The sequence below is a fragment of the Rhipicephalus microplus genome, chromosome 8, assembly GCF_043290135.1.
Source record: "Rhipicephalus microplus isolate Deutch F79 chromosome 8, USDA_Rmic, whole genome shotgun sequence".
NCBI classification, from domain to species: Eukaryota; Metazoa; Arthropoda; class Arachnida; order Ixodida; family Ixodidae; genus Rhipicephalus; species Rhipicephalus microplus.
The window spans coordinates 25,145,070-25,162,617 of NC_134707.1; the positions used below are offsets into that span (position 1 = coordinate 25,145,070).

At 46.8% G+C, this 17,548-nt stretch overlaps 1 protein-coding gene across 2 annotated transcripts in view; it reads left to right on the forward strand.

Annotated features, from left to right (window-relative positions):
• LOC119164289 (triokinase/FMN cyclase) overlaps nucleotides 1-17,548 on the forward strand; it is a 40,730-nt gene that overhangs the window by 13,844 nt on the left and 9,338 nt on the right. The window contains exons 2-11 of one of the 2 annotated variants that reach the window (XM_037416439.2): nucleotides 747-1,044; nucleotides 1,665-1,775; nucleotides 3,253-3,437; nucleotides 6,177-6,255; nucleotides 7,959-8,051; nucleotides 8,539-8,573; nucleotides 11,000-11,084; nucleotides 11,315-11,404; nucleotides 12,897-13,013; nucleotides 14,598-14,747. In XM_037416439.2, coding sequence (XP_037272336.2) covers nucleotides 813-1,044; nucleotides 1,665-1,775; nucleotides 3,253-3,437; nucleotides 6,177-6,255; nucleotides 7,959-8,051; nucleotides 8,539-8,573; nucleotides 11,000-11,084; nucleotides 11,315-11,404; nucleotides 12,897-13,013; nucleotides 14,598-14,747 — 1,177 coding nt within the window. In that variant the 5' untranslated portion in view covers nucleotides 747-812. The remainder of the gene's footprint in view (nucleotides 1-746; nucleotides 1,045-1,664; nucleotides 1,776-3,252; nucleotides 3,438-6,176; nucleotides 6,256-7,958; nucleotides 8,052-8,538; nucleotides 8,574-10,999; nucleotides 11,085-11,314; nucleotides 11,405-12,896; nucleotides 13,014-14,597; nucleotides 14,748-17,548) is intronic. The other variant, XM_075871333.1, reaches the window with a different exon arrangement.

Consider the following 17,548-nt stretch of genomic DNA (forward strand, 5'->3'; position numbering starts at 1 on the left):
AGCAAAGAATATTCACGAAATCACCATTTAGCAACAAGAATGGTATCACGTACAATGGACGTTGCGGGGCCAACTAGGCACCATCGCGCGACAGCGTCAGCAATTTTGTTTATAGATATGCCTCGATGACCTGGCGTCCGTACCAACCGCACTGTACTCATGCTTTTAGGGATAAATGAAACGAAGGCATTCCAAACAGAAGACTGTAAAAAAGAAGATGAAGCAGGCTCTATAGCGTATTCTTTTATAGCGAAGGCTTGAGGGTTTCTGGAATGAGGAGAGCTCCCACCTAGGTTAAAAGCGGGACCAGCTACGCCATACAGCTTCAGACAATGAGCGTTCATCACTCCTCATTTTAAATTATGTTTTAGTCACTAAGAATGTAATCGACGCCCTCTTATCATTAAAAAATCATCACGACAAAACTATTAAACATGAGAGTAAATATTCTCTTTTATATAATTCAAATATTTCATGCGAATTACCCTAATTCTTAGCCAATACCCGAGGATTGATGCGAGCCAAAACATTCGGATCCACATCTGTGTATACGCCAATCCCCGACTGTTCCTGGTTGTTCCTTGAAGCCCTTGCGCAACCCACCGCGGGGTACCCGCCTGTGGTATGGGCCATTGTCAGAGAGTTTTTTTGCCTTCCTCTTCTGCATCACAACCACCTCTATCATCATCATCATCATCATAATCATCGCGTCCCTGGCCGATCGAATGGTGCCATTTTCTCTGCAGAGTTGGTGCGCAACAATCGACGCCGTGCAATCACCCATTGGTGCGAGTGACACCGAACGAGCAACCATGTCCCGGAAAGGAGAGGCAAGCGTCTGCGCCTCGGCTCGTCCCAAGTTCATCAACGCCCCGGAGTCGTGCGTCGCCGACAGCCTGGCAGGCTTCGTGGCCGTCAACACGGCAGTGCGCCTGCTTCGGGGCTCCGGCGCACTAGTGCGACACGACTACGAGCAGCTGGCCGCCGACGGAAAAGTGGCGCTGCTGTCGGGAGGTGGCTCGGGACACGAGCCAGGATTTAGCGGTGAATTCGCTAGATCACTTGTGGAAGGGGACGAAATTTTTTCCGGGTATAATCATCGAACGATTTCGTTGTCAGAGCTGAAGACTCGCTCGCAGCCTCCATCTTTATCCGCGTGATTTCTGTGACGCTCGCCCGGCTGTCACGCTACTTTCCATGCTTGTACGCTATCCCCGCGAGTAATCATGGCTGGGCTCGAGAGGAGACGTGATGTGCGTTGGATATCCCCAAGGGCTAGATTGGGAAACGTGACGCAAACCCCCTTCTCCTCTCTAGCCCAGTCACAATGCGCGTAGGCGCGGGCGCGCGCCTGACAGTGTGTTTTGTGAACTCCCTAGTACGCTGCAGCGAGGTGGCTGCCTTAGCCCATGGTCAGCGACCAATCAGCGACACTATTGCTCCCTTGGCATACGAAAATACCGAGAGCGACGTAGTTTGTATGGTACGATAGGAGGGGCGTAGCCGCAAATCTTATTTCAATAGTGTGTGTGTGTGTGGGGGGGGGAGAGTATCATTTTCTTTAATGTATGTTCTTGCATGTACTCGTATGAGGGCGCCCATAACACATCTAAAATGTGAAAATTTCGGGGCAGCCTTCCGAAAGTTTGCTCGTTAACGTGCAGGCTTTATCGGAGAAGGCCTGCTCACGGCAGCTGTAGCGGGACCCGTCTACACGTCTCCCTTCTCGGGCAACATCCTGGGTGCCATCAGGACAGTGGGAGGCAAGAACAAGGGTAAGATATATGAGTAATCCCATGGAATATGCGTTGTTCTTATTGGCTAACTGGGACCGACTGAACGACTGTTAAGTAGAGCCGAGTGCAAGGACACAGTCTTGACAACAGAGTGCGTGTTCATTGTCATCATGATTAGTTTACTTTTAATGGCCCCTAATGGGGTATTACATTAGGACAAGCCTGCCAAGAAAAAAATAATTCATAATCTAACCGTCATCAATCATATAAATACAATAAAATCAATGTATTTAGAAACAGGGGTGTAGAGAAATTTTTTTGATGAGGTGGGGGCACCTTTTTGAAATGGTCATTTTTCGCTTTGTATGCCATAGCGAAAAAAAAGGGGGGGGGGGTGCAAGGACCCGGCGTGCCACCCCCAGGGGACGCCACTGTTTAGAAGGGAAGCAGGTGAAACGCTAAGACATATGTGCACTGACGGAGGGAGAGGGGAAATGTAGGAGTGTCAAATTGTCTATATGCGCTAGTGTCTGCTGCACCAAATGCCTTTTCACAAGAAGACAGGTAGAATGTGTAAGCGTCGCAATCTACGCATGTCGCACTAGTGCTACCGCATACACTTATTTCATTTCAATCGCGCCTAAGCTAACCTAACCAAGCTCAAGAGGGCTTGACTAGACTTCCCAGTCGGTTGCAGTTTGGCGTCACGCAATGGCGTAACGTAAATATTGTACAAAAAAGCACCAAAACGAAAACATTTGTTGTACGAGTCATCTACAGTTGGAAAAAAGTGAAGCCCTCGCATTATTTCAGAAAGGCCCTCTTCAAAAGTGGAATTACAGATCCTCGATGAGAAAATTGCTTGAAGCTCAGACGTGAAACACACATCAGTATCGACACCAATCCGCGCTTTAAAACAGAAGGTAGAGTAATTTTTAACATTTGAGTACAGTGATTCATGCATGGAAATTTCACTTCGAATTTTTCTACACGCCGGAAAGGCTACACGGAAACGGATTTTACTAGGCTTGCTATTTCGTTAAGTAAATATATATTATTCTTTATTTCATATTTAAATCGATGAACCATGCGTAACCCACTAATTACCTTTGGAAGAGCAGAAGTTGGGACGCTGGTGTAGAAGAACTATCTCTGGCTAAATCATACATAAGTCGTATGAAGCTCTCTTTTGCAGTACACACACCTAAAATTTGTGAGCGTAGTGGTACCGCATATAAGCTGCCAATAATTTATCTGCGACATAAACAGAGATTTGAAAAGCAGAAATGAGAGTTTTGTAGGAAGTACGTAACGATTACGGTATAAAAGCGAAAATTGACTTCGATGGCAAAATGAGATAGTCTGCATTTACCGCGAGCATTACCTTTGCTCAGAGCAGTTTCAGTATGATGGATTATTTATGTGGCAGAGTATAAGCGATCCGCTTCGAAAATTCGTATCGGTACTCCCCTTTGAGCGCTTTTTCTATTGTTCCCACTTTAAACGCACTGCGCAGCTGGCATGCTGGTTTTCGTGTGCAACTACACGGGCGACCGACTGACCTTCGGCATCGCCATGGAGAAGGCCATCACGGAGGGAATCCGCGCCGAGATGGTGCTCATCGCCGAGGACACTGCACTTGCGCACACCCATCCGTCTACCGGCCGGCGAGGCCTGTGCGGTTCCGTGTTCATGATGAAGGCAAGGAGAACTGTCATTAGGTCGAGCGATGACATTGTATTGTGAAACACTCCTCTCCGTTCAAAGATGCATGTTCCGATAGTATTGTGCTTTGCTGAAGTATCTGTTTTCCTCCTGTTTCACCTGGAAATACGCTCCGCTCAAATATATACGCTCCGCTCAAATAGTATGCACTTAGTTCAAAAATCATGTTCCGCTCAGGCGTGCTATCGCGGAGCGGTGCCATTATGCTATGCTTTTATTACCATCCTCCACTGGCGGCTGGCTGATCGCGTTGGTTGACTCGGATGAACCGTTCCTCCGACCACTGGCCAAGCGTGTAAAGCATGAAAAAGCATTGGCATCGGAAAAAAAAAATCATTCCGCAATAGCACCCCCAGAACGTTCTTCCGCCCGAGGAATGTGCGCTCAAATGCATGTTCGGATCGATATGTGCTCCGCTCAAGAAGTTGTTCACCTAAAAAAAGACGTTTCTCCCAGAAACGGGCTCCGCCCAAATGTGTGTTCCACTCGAAGCACACATGCGCTAAGAAACATATTCCGGCTGAAGTATACGGTCAGTCTGGAACGCTGTTTCGCCCGAAAAATGATCCGCTCAAATACACGTTCCGATCGAAGTGTGCTCCGCTCAAGAAGTTGTTTGCCTCAAAAAAGACGTTCCACTCGGAAACACGCTCCACTCAAATGCATATTTCACTCGAAGCACGTTTCGCACAAAACGATGTTCCGCTCGAAGTGTATATATACGCTCCACTTCAACTTCCCCGTTGAAGTGGGCTCGTATCAAGAAGTTGTTTAGTTCGCAAAAACGCTCCGCTAAGAAACGCATTCCACTTAGATACATGTCCACTCGAAGTTTAAGTTCCGCTCAAAAGGATGTTCCGCTCAAAGTATACGCTCCGCTCAAGCTGATGCATGTTTCCACTTCAAGGCCTCTGCCGACACGATAACCGCTCCGCAAGTGGCACGTCGCCGCCTTCGCAGCTAGTTTAATGCAGCTGAAGGAACGTAATCCGCCAAGATTAACTCTATATTGTCTATAACTCGAAGGCGGGCGTTCATATCTCTCTCGAGGATGGGGAATGAACAGAACTCCATTCGCTTGTTTCTTGCGGTGTGAACGGTGCGTCGTAACGCGTCCGGCGTTTCCCGAAAGTGAAGGGTGACTCCGCAGCTCTATCCTATATGCTTAGCACGTTTACTTTAGGGCAGACTTCAGAGAGATATCTTTGAAGTCCACTGGTACGATGACCGGGCTAACGTACAAGAGAAGGCGTCGTTGACGCAGTATTGGAGTTTCCCTCACAGATCAAGGTAATCACATTCCGTCTCAACTAGTTTGCAGGCGGCTTCAGAAAGCACATGCATTTGGCGCAAATTATAAGGACGCTATAGACGTTCAGTTCGTCGTTCAGTTTAAAAAGAATATTCTTTTTAAACTGACATATGTCATTTTTGACATATGTCATTTTTGCAACTAGTTATAAAACAACAGTTCATTGTTTTTTCACAAGCACGTGTACGGCTATATTGAAACTAATGTTATTGACAGTATTTTTTTATCTGGTGTGTTTCGAGAAATGGCACGATGTGCCCCAAAATCATTTTGCAGTTCTCGATAGTTTGACCAGCAATACATATGTTTCGGTGAACGCCTTTACCATGTACTGTTCTGTACTGAACTGTACTGTACTGTACTGTAGTGTAGTGTACTATACTGTACCCAGCATGTACGCACTAAGAAAATAAAGGCGTACTAGGGCTGTTTTCCTTCCCCACAACTATAACCACCAACACCCTTAGAAAAAACGGTGTATTTTGGGAGTATTGCTGCCACGAAATTATAATCCCCTACCTCGAGCGTACTTTCACTACGCTATCACCGCTGTCCCAGCTCTTGCGAGTGACGATGCGCAGAGCGCGCTATCGGCGTGACACGCCATTCTCGACAAGAATAAAAAAAAAGTGGGGAAAGCTGGAGTTTTCGAGGAAGTAAACGCGACGACGAGTACAGATGCGTCGCAGAAATACTCCCCCAAATACTCGACTTATTATGTGGCGAGCACTTAAGGGGGACGGGCTGTATGTTGTGATCGTATGGAGCCATTGTCGCTTGGCGTAGCGCAGCAAAACCGCACGGCACAAAGTGCAGCAGCACATTGAGCGCATGCTCGCGCCAGATATGTCTTCCTCCTCTTGCTCTTCGAGCGCCTTGATGATAATAGTAAGTGCGTACGTCACTACTGTTGCTATGGAAACGTGGCGGCACAAACCACGTATAAAAATTGAAAGATGAAGCACGCGAGGAGTAGAAAGAACTGAGAAGAAGTGGAAGAAAGATAGAAGAGAAATAATAGAAGAACTAGAAAAGAGAGTAAGACGGAAAGAGAGGAGGAAGGAGAAAACTGGAGAAAAAAAAATGATTTCAAAACAATCTATTGCTTAACATTTTGGCATTATGAACGAATTCTGTTATATAGCAAGGCACTGCTCGTTTTATGAGACCAATTCCCCCATGGTGGGTGGCGCCAGGATAAAAAAAGGACAATCAATAAATCAACAGCTACACACTTCCTTCCGACTTGGCACCACTAGGGCAAGGCTGCTTTTTTTTTACTTAGAGTGTATAGCGTGGCAGAAACACACCCCAAATACTCCTATTTCATTTAGTGTGTGATAACGTCGATGAACTTCAGCCCAAATTTGATACTCGCCCTTTACCCTTGGCTGACGCTATAGATTGCGGGAGCTATGGCTGAGGAGAAGAAAAGCCTTGATGAAATCAAGACGTTTGTCGAAGCGAAGAAGCAGAATATGGGTAAGTGTCTAATCATGATCTTTCGTAGGCTTGCTAGGCGAAAGGAAACGAAATATAAGGCCACGCAAAAAGTTTTGTTTGGGATAACGTATGGATGAGCGTCCGTGCAAGGATTTCGCGTCGGAAACGCGAGTATATACGTAACGTGTAAATGTATACCGGGTAGCACAACAATATGAAAGAAAAATTTGCCTCTTTTTATGTGCAAATAAAGAAGAACCACGAATCTCCACCGAGCTAGTGAATCACGACAACTGTTTGAAGCACTGGGGATCGCCTTTACCGGAAATAACCCATGACACTGCCCACTCGGGCATGTCAACGAGTGGCAACGTGTGTGTACAGTATATACAACGTGTTTTTGCCGTTGAGACACCGCTTTCCGCACCCTCAACTCCGTGGTAGCTTGTTGTCTTCGTCGGCGTTGCCTTTCGCGTACGAGAGCGCGTTCACTTTCGTTTTCATTCATGGCAGCAAGGAAATTTGCGGTCTAGAACACGCTTATTCATCATCGTCATCAACGCGATCATCATTGTCACCGCGAGCACGGACAACGCACAACGAGAAAGCCTAGCCCAATGTGCTTCGCCCCTAAAAAAGATGAGGTCACTAGCCCTTGCCAGAAACGACACACGACAATGACAACACCAGAGTCATGTGATATAATGAAATGTAATAGCGCCTCCTCTGCATAGAGGAGGCCCTGGTTTCTAACATCAGCGAACTTTAACATATGACAGAGAAAGCGCGGCTTTGCGGCGTCATGTACGGTTATGGAAGGACGCGGGAGGGGGGGGGGCATGTTACGACCATAAGATGCACGCGTCGTGTCTTTACCGACTCTTTGAAGGCTGTTAAAGAGCTATGTTATTACAGCTTAAGTGTATCATTGAGTGCCCTCTTGAGCGAAGTACGGCAGGCGACTGATGCGGTACACAAAACCCCACGCAACCTATGTAATTGATGGCGTCATGGTGTCATGTAACATCACAGGTCGCCAATGCGTGTAAGCTCAGAGGAGATTATGTAACATGACGACGTCATCATTTGACATCAATCGGTAAACGTACGTCTACGTCGCACCAGTGGAACATCAGTCCAGCTGCAAAGAGCTACGGCGAATAATGGCACAATACCATTGACTAAGAACGTCAAGGTTTGTTTAATGCGTGTCTCTCAGACTGCGCTCGACATGTCTTCACTGCACGAGACCTGGTTGCCTACTGTGTAACCTAATGCATTATTGAGAGTAATGCCGACTTTCGCCTCCTAGTGGTACTATATATAGAGTTATATAAATGTTTATCGGCCCAGCGGTTCTGCCACCATTGCTCATGAGTTAGATGCTGTCGTGGATAAGAAATTCTATGGTCCTGCGTGAACCGAATTCACCGTACACCAACGAAGTCATTCATTATTTCACGCCTTTTCACAGCAGACGCACGGCCAGATAGGGGCACCGCAGTGGAACGGTGCATTTACATGTTGATTTGATGCAACAATGCCGTGTATAACAGTTAATAAGGGCTGATCGTTCTATAGATGCATGATGAGTTTTTCCTTTTCATAATCCCGACCCGGACTCCACAATGCGAGCTTCCGCTGAAACAATTTGCAATGGCTGTGTCACGCACAGTCATGTCAAGGTACAAGACACTGCCTTCATCTGTATTGTCTTTTTTTGTTCTTCTTTTTAAATGCAGGTACCATAACCGTAGCGCTCACGCCTTGCAGCCTTCCAGGGAAAGACGAGCTTCTGTTCAACTTGCCAGCGGGCAAGATGGAGCTTGGAATGGGTACGCACCGTGCGAGTGCACATTAGAGGTTCTTAAATCAAGCTTGTACTTAATTACTGTTGCATGGCAGGCGACATCTGGTGACGGCATGAGTAGGTGTGAACGCCAGTAAAACCTGCTTCATATAACTGCAGTTCTTTACGTTCCCATACGTAATTCCCTCTGACATCCGGAATACCATCTTGCCGTCTTGCATAAGGTTCTTCTTTCTTTCCCCTATAGTTTGACGAGCATTGGTTTTCAATCCACAGAAAATGTATATATCGCGGGATATGAACGAAATAGGAAAGCTTCAATTCTTGTGCTCTTGCTATGCAAAAGTAACATCCGTCTATCATTTCATAAGCGAGACATTAGTTCGTTTCTTCTAATCCGTGGGATTCGGAAATGTTCATCAACATGCGTAGCTTTGAATCTTCATCACGTGTGCTACGCTTGTTGTGAACCTTTTCTATTTCATTCAGGTTTTCTAATCACATTGTTTCAGGTGTTCACGGCGAAGCTGGGGCCCTGAGAGTTCCCGTAAGTATGTTTTTTTACTGCATTCTCTCACAGTGGTCATATCTCAAGAATCGGCATTCGAGAGTGTATACGCTCCACATCGCATTGAAGAGAGCTAGGCGAGTGCGATGATTGTATCGATAATAATATATTGTGGCATGCATCAGAAGAACGTGCTGGTCTATTAGATGCTACCAGTAAACATAGTCGAGAAGAATTTTAGCCAGTCAATCTGCGCCATCATCAATTGGGTTGACTTTTTTCTTTAGTTCTTCAGCAGGCAACTTCAGGAACTTTAGACTCTATAAATCAGTATTGCTATACGCCCCCACTTCGTTGTTCAGACGTAGACGCATTTTTCAATGTAACAAGAAACACATTGTCGTTGTACACTCAGCATAGGCGTAGTCAGGGGGTGGCACACGGGCCCGTGCACCCCCTCCCCGAAACATTATTTCGCCATGCAATACAAAGCGAAAAATGACCATTTCAAGAAGGTGTTCCCCCTCCCCGAAGTTGAGTAACTGCCCCCCTCAAAACATTTCTGCCTACGCCCATAACAGTCAGTTAATAGTAAAGTTGTGCTGCTGGCGAATTTGTATAATCCGCAGTTTCCCGCGTAACAGTATGTAAGCCTCGTGCTACCCCCGAACATATGATGCGGATTTTGAGTTGGGCCTACGTTTCTGACACAAACAGTGCCAAGTGGTTATTGTATGCGATAAAGATTATGTCCGGGCCAGATCTATGAGTGGTATTTAGCAGCTCGAACAGAATTTAAAAAAATTGCCCGCAGCTTCCCTCGGGGGAACACTGAGGAGGATGCGGAGCATATAATTGGTTAACGGGGTGTTAAAGTGCGACTTACTTGGGTCGATGGCTAAATTGGTTAACGTGGTTGTGAAATGGGGTGTTAAATTGCGACTTACTTGGGTCGCTGGCTAAATTGGTTAACGTGGTTGTAGGAGGGGTGTTAAATGAGTGAACACGTACGACACGTATGCGAAAGGGCGGTGTTTATTTATTGCGACGAACTTTGAGCACGATGGCTTTTAGATGCCACTTTGCCCGGCGCTGGTCGAAGGGACGTCGATCATTGCGACCTCGGACGTCGACGCGCCGTACAAACCAACCGACGAGCGGCAACTGAGCGAGCGAGCACCGACCTTGAGTATATATACAGCGCGACGGCGCATGCACTGTCAGCTGTCGAATGTTCGAGAAGGGGGAGAAGCGCAACGGCGCATGCGCGTGCGTCAGCTGCCGATGTTCTCGAAGCGTGACGGCGCATGCGCGCTACATTATACAGCTAGCGAATGTTCGTGAAGAGGAGAAGCGCACGCGGTGTGTAGAGGAGGAAGGGTGCACAGATGGTGGAGGAGTGAAGCGCGCGCGGTGTGTAGAGGAGGAAGGGATGCACAGATGGTGGAAGAAGGAGGAGGAAGCTTGCGGACGGCGCCGCACTACAAGCCTCGAGTATTAGATGCTCCGCATCTAAAAAAAATAGCGTAAGCCCTTCGCCCAGCTTGAGTGATTACCAAGCTATGATCGCCATAAAGACGGCAGTTAATAGGATTAGTTAGTAGAGAGTTTGAGATATGGGGCCCCAAGGAGCTTGGGGACCCAAGAAGCTTGCGACGTGCCAGGGCGCATGCGCAGAACCCAAGTCAACCTTGGGTTCTTGCGTTCGTGTTGACCCAAGGCCCAGAAATCGAATCGCCAGCGAGACGAAGCAGACGCAACGCGAGCCACGGTGCCTCATGGCCCGCGTCTCGCGTAATATTTAATTTGGCCACGGGTGGCGTTCCGTCCGTTTGACCAAACGCAGCCTGCGTTAAACCCAATTCTCAAGCTCTGCTGATACCCCGAACGCAAGAGCAACCTACGCGTTCCGTGCGTATGACCCAACGCAGCCTGCGTTCGACCCAACTCTCAAACTCTGCTGACCCCCGAACGCAAGAGCAACCTACGCAACGCAGCTTGGAGACCCAGTGTCTTGAGCCCCCAATTCTCAAACTCTCTAGTATTTCAGTCACATTAGTATAATACCGTCAGGACGTAGATAACCTGGACGTACAGAAGACTTTGCCTACTGCAATGCTTCTACAGAATGCGTTTGACCTAATTCTCAAACTCTGCTGATCCCCCGAACGCAAAAGCAACCTACGCAACGCAGCTTGGAGACCCAGTGTCTTGAGCACCCAATTCTCAAACATGTAGTATTTCAGTCTCATTAGTATAACACCGTCAGGACGTAGGTAACCTGGACGTACAGAAGACTTTACCTACCACAGTGCTTCTACAGCATGCAACGGGTGTGCTTCGATTGCTCTTCGTGTGTTAACTGTTTAACACAAGTCGGCGATGGTAACTATGATCGTAATTATCACAACTAAAAAATCAACATTCGTTATGAAATCACAAGATTATTCCTTTTGCTCTCGCAGGTATTGTCCGCTGCTGAAACTGCTGAGCTCATGATCAACCACCTGAGAAACGAGAAGTCCAAGAATTCTTTGCACCTCAAGGAAGGTATGCAAGGCTGTTCTGCAGAATAAGTTTTCAATTCTATGCTGTCACCGCTTGTCGTTTCAGCGTAACGCAAATCAGAATACAAACTGAAACTCTTGTGTTCCGACACATATAGCGATGTCCCGAATCATAAACGGGAATTGATTGATCGATTTATTTATTTATTTATTTATTGGTCATTCTGCCCACTCGGCTATCACATCCATTCACATATCCTTCTTGGGATGCAGGTGAGAACGTGGCCCTCATGCTCAACAACCTCGGTGGTCTCACCACGATGGAGATGAACATACTCGCCAAGGAGGTCATCGCATATATCGGTCTGTTACCACTGTCCTCCCTGTGCAGGGTGCTCATTATGAAAGGAACCTGAAAATATTTTTTTTTTCAGAAGCAATTGCGTAGAAACGCATAAGGTTGATAGCACAAGTATCATTGGAGTTCTGATGGTTGAAAACCCATATCTGCAAGGCAGGCTTGTAGCCAAATACTTTTTATGGGGAGGGGGGGTCTGGTATTTTTTATTATTTATTCTCAGCGAAACACCCCACTTCATTTGAATTTTGTTGGAGGGGGAGGGGCTGTAGGACACCACCCCCTTCCTTCTGGCCGTGGGCCTGCTGCAAGGTATGCTTAAATTAAAATGTTTTAATTTCACGTCATGAATAATTCTTATCAGAAACATTGCGGGTTTTTTTGTGGCCCTGCATTCTTGCCACGTTCTGGCAGTGTGTATGCAAACGTCAGTGAAATCTCGACCGTCATGCACGGGTCACGTTTATTTTATCTTAATTGATCAACAGCTTACAGGGGCCCTGAAGCAATTTTTGAGTAACCATGGAATTAGTTCACTGGAAAAGCTTATTGACTCACAATTTCAATGCCGCAAAAAATTTAAGAATCCGTCCAGCACGAGCGTCGCAGTTACAAAGATTTGTCACATGCCGCAATCGCATTCTCTCTTCTCTCGTCCCGACCAAAGCGCTGGAAGCTAAGCAGGGAGGGATGGATGTGGCAAACAAGAAACCTCACGCGCCTTGTGACCTTGAGCACTTCTTCCTTTTTCTCATTTTTTTTTTCTTCGAATACACGGCTTTTTTAGTGCGATCGCGCGCGCAGGCATGGACAAGTGAGGGCCTCTCTTGGTGATCTCTGTAACAACCAAGCGCGCCATATTCAAATCAGCCAATGGCTGATAGATTAGTAATCTACATGTGATTTTTGAGCGTCTTCCGTCATTTGTTGAGAGAAGAGAAAGCAATCTTTAGCTGACTTTGATAATTTATTGTGAATTCTAGGCCGCGTGCTACGCTATAACATCGCTATAACATTTGGCTCGCATGTTCTCGGGAGCCTCTACCACCGATCGGCAGCGTTTTGTGACCATGCTCAAAAAGTGTTGCAGAGCCCCTTTAAAAAATCAAACGAACCGTGTGGCCATAGGCGTACACAGGGTTCTCGTCAAGGGGGGAGGGTCCCCTCCCTCATACGTCATTGTGCGGGTCCTACTTTGCACCCCTTCCCTTTTCTCACCGCCCCTGCAAACGCTTCATTACCGCAATACCAAGGCTTGTCGTCAGGTGACACGACGTGACCGTTTTCGTGACTCTCTCAAGCAATTTTACGTATCTTAATAAAATGGCGAAGTGAAAGCTCTATTCTTTCGTTATAATTCAGTCTTTCGACTTCCACCAGCGTATTGCGATACATTTTCTCCGGCTGTCAGTATAGAATATCTATAGTTGCGCTTTAAGCATGTCTCAGATATAGCCTTCTTTCTCTTTCGTTCTTTCCGTTCCACGATATGTGCAGAGGGCCTTGACGTCCGCGTGGTGCGCGCTTACACGGGTCTTTACATGACGTCACTGGAGAGCGCCGGCATTTCGGTCTGCCTGCTGAAAGTCGACGATGATGTGCTGCGTTACCTCGGTAAGTGTGTTCCACCAGTTGCTCGTTCCAGTTCAACCGTTCATGGTTACATTTGGTGACCTGCTGACACTGTAACTGCAACCAGCGCTGCTTGCCAGTTGGCTCCCAGTTCGTACCCTGTAACGCGGCACTTGCTAAACTCCGACTGGCACTGCCGCTCTGTCTCCCGCTGATCGAGCGGCCGTGCAACTGGGATCAATTGGATTCTAACTGGAACCAGTTGATCCTGTATTTAGTTCTCATTATTTTAAGTTCTAAGTTTGGTTCGGAGTTGCACATGTTCGAACTAGGTGCGAAACCCTGCGGTAGCAGACCGCATCCATGGTCTCCATTGTTCACTTCCGCCGTTAACATGCTGTTGAATGGGATGAATTTGTTTACTGCCGAATCTACGACTTCTCATTCCCCACAGGCTGTAAGGACTCGCGACATGTATGTAAGTATGTATGTATGTATGTATGTATGTATGTATGTATGTATGTATGTATGTATGTATGTATGTATGTATGTATGTATGTATGTATGTATGTATGTATGTATGTATGTATGTATGTATGTATGTATGCATGTATGCATGCATGCATGCATGCATGCATGTACGTACGTACGTACGTACGTACGTATGTATGTATGTGTGTGTGTGTGTGTGTGCGTGCGTGCGTGCGTGTGTATGTATGTATGTATGTATGTATGTATGTATGTATGTATGTATGTATGTATGTATGTATGTATGTATGTATGTATGTATGTATGTATGTATGTATGTATGTATGTATGTATGTATGTATGTACGTACGTACGTACGTACGTACGTGACCACCTGCCTACAGCGACTCGCTCGCTGGATTCCGTGCCGACCGGTTGTGCCCTCGCGATCTCCGACGTCAGCGTAGCTCTGGCCGACTGGGCTGGCCCTACGTCATCTCCTGACGCCGACCTCCGACGACCGCGTAGCTCTGACCTACTGTACTTACCCTACGCCATCTCCTGACGCCGACAAGAGCTCTCGCAAGTGCTGCCCCGTCCTCGTACTCCTGTGACCGTGTTTCCATCTTTCCTATCTCTCCTATCCCTCGATATGTCCTCGCTCGCTGTCCCAGCGCATCTCTTTCTCTCTCTGTATCTCTCTATACCTTTAATTCTATCCTTTTAATCCCTCCTCACCCCCATCTCTTGTGAGCTACTGTTGAGGTGTCGCACCCTGATGCAGACAGTTACGGGGCTCACTTTTCTCTTCTTTTCCCTCTTATAACCCCTTCTCACCTGCCTACAGTTCCACCTTTGCCACTGCTTCGTCCTTGCATACATCCCACTACGCCTTATCACCGATCCACTACCTCACCGACCATAAAGCCGTTATAATGAAGGGGAAACGGAAGCGACGTATAGCTACCACTTACGAATAATAAAATTTCTTGTATAAATATATACAGTGTATGACACGTCTTTGATTATGTAGTGGGCAATACTCGGGGATGTTCACAGCTTAACGATGAAACCCTCTAGCGCTTCGCCCCGCTCATCATCATTCACTTCGTGGATATGCTGTGATTTTTCTGTGATCGCTTTTTTACGCATGAGCAGATGCACCCACAAGTGCTCCGGCATGGACGAAGCCTTACTGCGCCTCCTTTCCGCGTACCACGCCGACGGACCTGGAGCAGGTGGCGCCGAAGCATCGTCACGACGACGGGCGAGTCTTGGCAGAAGACCAGGCTTACGTACTTGGTGCTGGTAAGAAGTTCCACCACCCTTCGAATTGAGCCTACACTCTAAATAAAAAGAAAGATAGCTCTAGCTTTTGTTTTTTGGCCAGTGCTGACCAGCCGAATGTGACTATCTTTAAAGATGCACATCAGCTCTACTTTCGATGGTCGCGTCTCCCATTACTTTCTGAAGACTGTATATATGTTGATGTGCAAAGAAAGCGTATATTCTTAAAAGGGACGCCAAAGAGCAAAACGATTTCTTCGCGCCTTAGTAAAGTACTCACAATCCCGAAAACACCACTCTTACCACAGGACGATGCTCGGCAAGCGAGAAAACGTGCGAAAAAGGAGTTGTAGGCGGAGACGGCGCCTTGAGGCTACCACTACAAATACCATGACGTCATCAATTTCGAAGACGTGTACCGGGTCCCACGTAACTTCTAGCCGATTAAATTGAACTACATTGTCAAACTGGTAGGTGTAACCTTAAGAGACAAGAAGAGAGCAGAGTAGATTAGGGGACAAACGGGGGTAAAGGATATCATAGTTGAAATAAAGAAGAGGAAATGGACATGGGCCGGGCATGTAGCGCGTACACAGGATAACCGCTGGTCGTTAAGGGTAACTAATTGGATTCCCAGAGAAGGGAAGCGGGTTAGGGGGAGACAGAAGGTTAGGTGGGCAGATGAGATTAAGAAGTTTGCGGGTATAAATTGGCAGCAGCAAGCACAGGACCGGGTTAAGTGGCGGAACATGGGAGAGGCTTTTGTCCTGCAGTGGACGTAGCCAGGCTGATGATGATGATGATGATGACATTGTCATGCGTGGCTGCCATTGGCCCAGCATACGAAGTGCCGGAAAGTTTCTTCAAGCCAAGATCACAAATATTCGAAAAATGCATTTCGGTTTTTTTACGTGATGCATGGCGTTTCTGGCGCGAAATTTAAAAATGAGCTTCAAACTTTGTTTTTTGTTTTGCTAATAATAAACTTGCAACAGACTTAAGAGAGAGTCCTCAATGGGCAGTTTAACAATGTAAACCCGCTGCTTTTTAGCGCCCCTTATAATAGTTATATTTACCTTTCTTTCTTTCTTTCTTTCTTTCTTTCTTTCTTTCTTTCTTTCTTTCTTTCTTTCTTTCTTTCTTTTTCTCTTTCTTACTTTCTTTCGTTTTATTACATTGCGCAATGTTTCCCAAGCTTTTTCCTTCCTCTATAACTTATTCACTCGCGTGCCTAGCAGCGCTACACTCCTGTTGCTGCGGATAACAACTACGGTCAGGCGCGAAACAACGTAATCAAAACCGCGAGAGACAATAGAGAAACGTAACCATGTGAAATCGGAGGCGACCTCGGTAAAAGATCAGATGCCCGTATACGAAGCGACTGATCGCCGACAAGCCCACGATCCAGGGAGCATCGGTTATCGGAAGACTGCGCACACAAATACGCTCACAGGTGATCGAAAGTTATTCGTTTGGTATTCCCACAAATATAACTCTGTAAGACTTAAAATAGTGAGAAATTTATTTAAAAAAAAACGTGGTCAATCCTTCTTTTTAGGAATCGGTATAACACGAAGGTGAAACATTTCCTCGCAGAGGTAGCCGAGCACTCATTGTGCATTTTTTCACCACAAGGGTGAAGGAATTAACACTGTCACAACAAATTGCAATGTCCCGCGAAGAACGGCAAACAGCTCGAAACTTGCAGTACAAACATCGAGCAGACAGCACCCTCGAAATGAACATGCGCATGGCGAGCGCGGACAAACAACTGTCACTATGCTTAGTACGTGTGTAAGCAGCGTGCTCCGTCTGTAAACGCGGCCGCGGCAGCGAGCGAAGTGACGTCCGTGCTCTCTTTACCTACTATAACTTCAAAGCAAACTTGCGGTGGTAGCACAAGAGGTACAACATCCAAATCCCGAGATAAGCGCGCACGCGCGAGTGAGTCACTACGCCAAGGAACGTCTGTACGCACTTTGACCACGCCATGTGGAGGCGTGCACGCCGATGGCGCGCCAGTAGTGCCATCTCTCTACTGTTTGCTAAAACGCGCTGAAGTTTCCCAGCTCTGAGGGCCGCCAGCGGTACACGGTGTACATAAATGGCTTACCGTTATCACGTTGAAGAAGGGTACGTCGTTCTGTGGTGTAGTAGTTATCGTCGCACGCCGAGGATCGCAAGGTCACTGGTTCGACGCCCCGCTGCGAAAGTTTTCTTTCTTGTTTCCTTTGCAATCGTGTTAGTAAACATTTTACAGCGTCATATCCGTGACGGAATACGTCACGGATCCGTGGAGGACCCTGACATACAAACTTCCGTGTTTATTTCTTTATCGTAGTACCCACAGCGCCCGAGGGCATTACAGTGGAGGGGGGGGGGATACAAAATTTCAACACTGAATACAGATACTCACACTCCTACAACACAATAATAACGCAATTCATTGTCAACTATACATGGCGGCACGTGGGAGTAGACAATACAAAGCAGCTTCACAGCACCGTCTCGTCCCTACACGTCCTCGCGAGTACACTACTCTAGACCCTGAAGTAATCCAGAAGATACTTCATGTGAAGTAACCTCTGCTACTTCAAAAGGCAACCTATTCTATCGCGCTATCGTCCTGGGAAAAAATGACATTTTAAATGCGTCAGTGTGGCAGCTTATTTCCCTTATCTTATTGGCATGATCTAGTCGCGGTGAAACGTATTCCGGTTTACAAAAGTGTCGTGAGGGGTCCAAACCTGTACGGCTATGAAATATGTTGTGAAAATGTTTCAGCCTCAGATATTCCCTTCGCTTGTCTAGAAGTTCCCAAC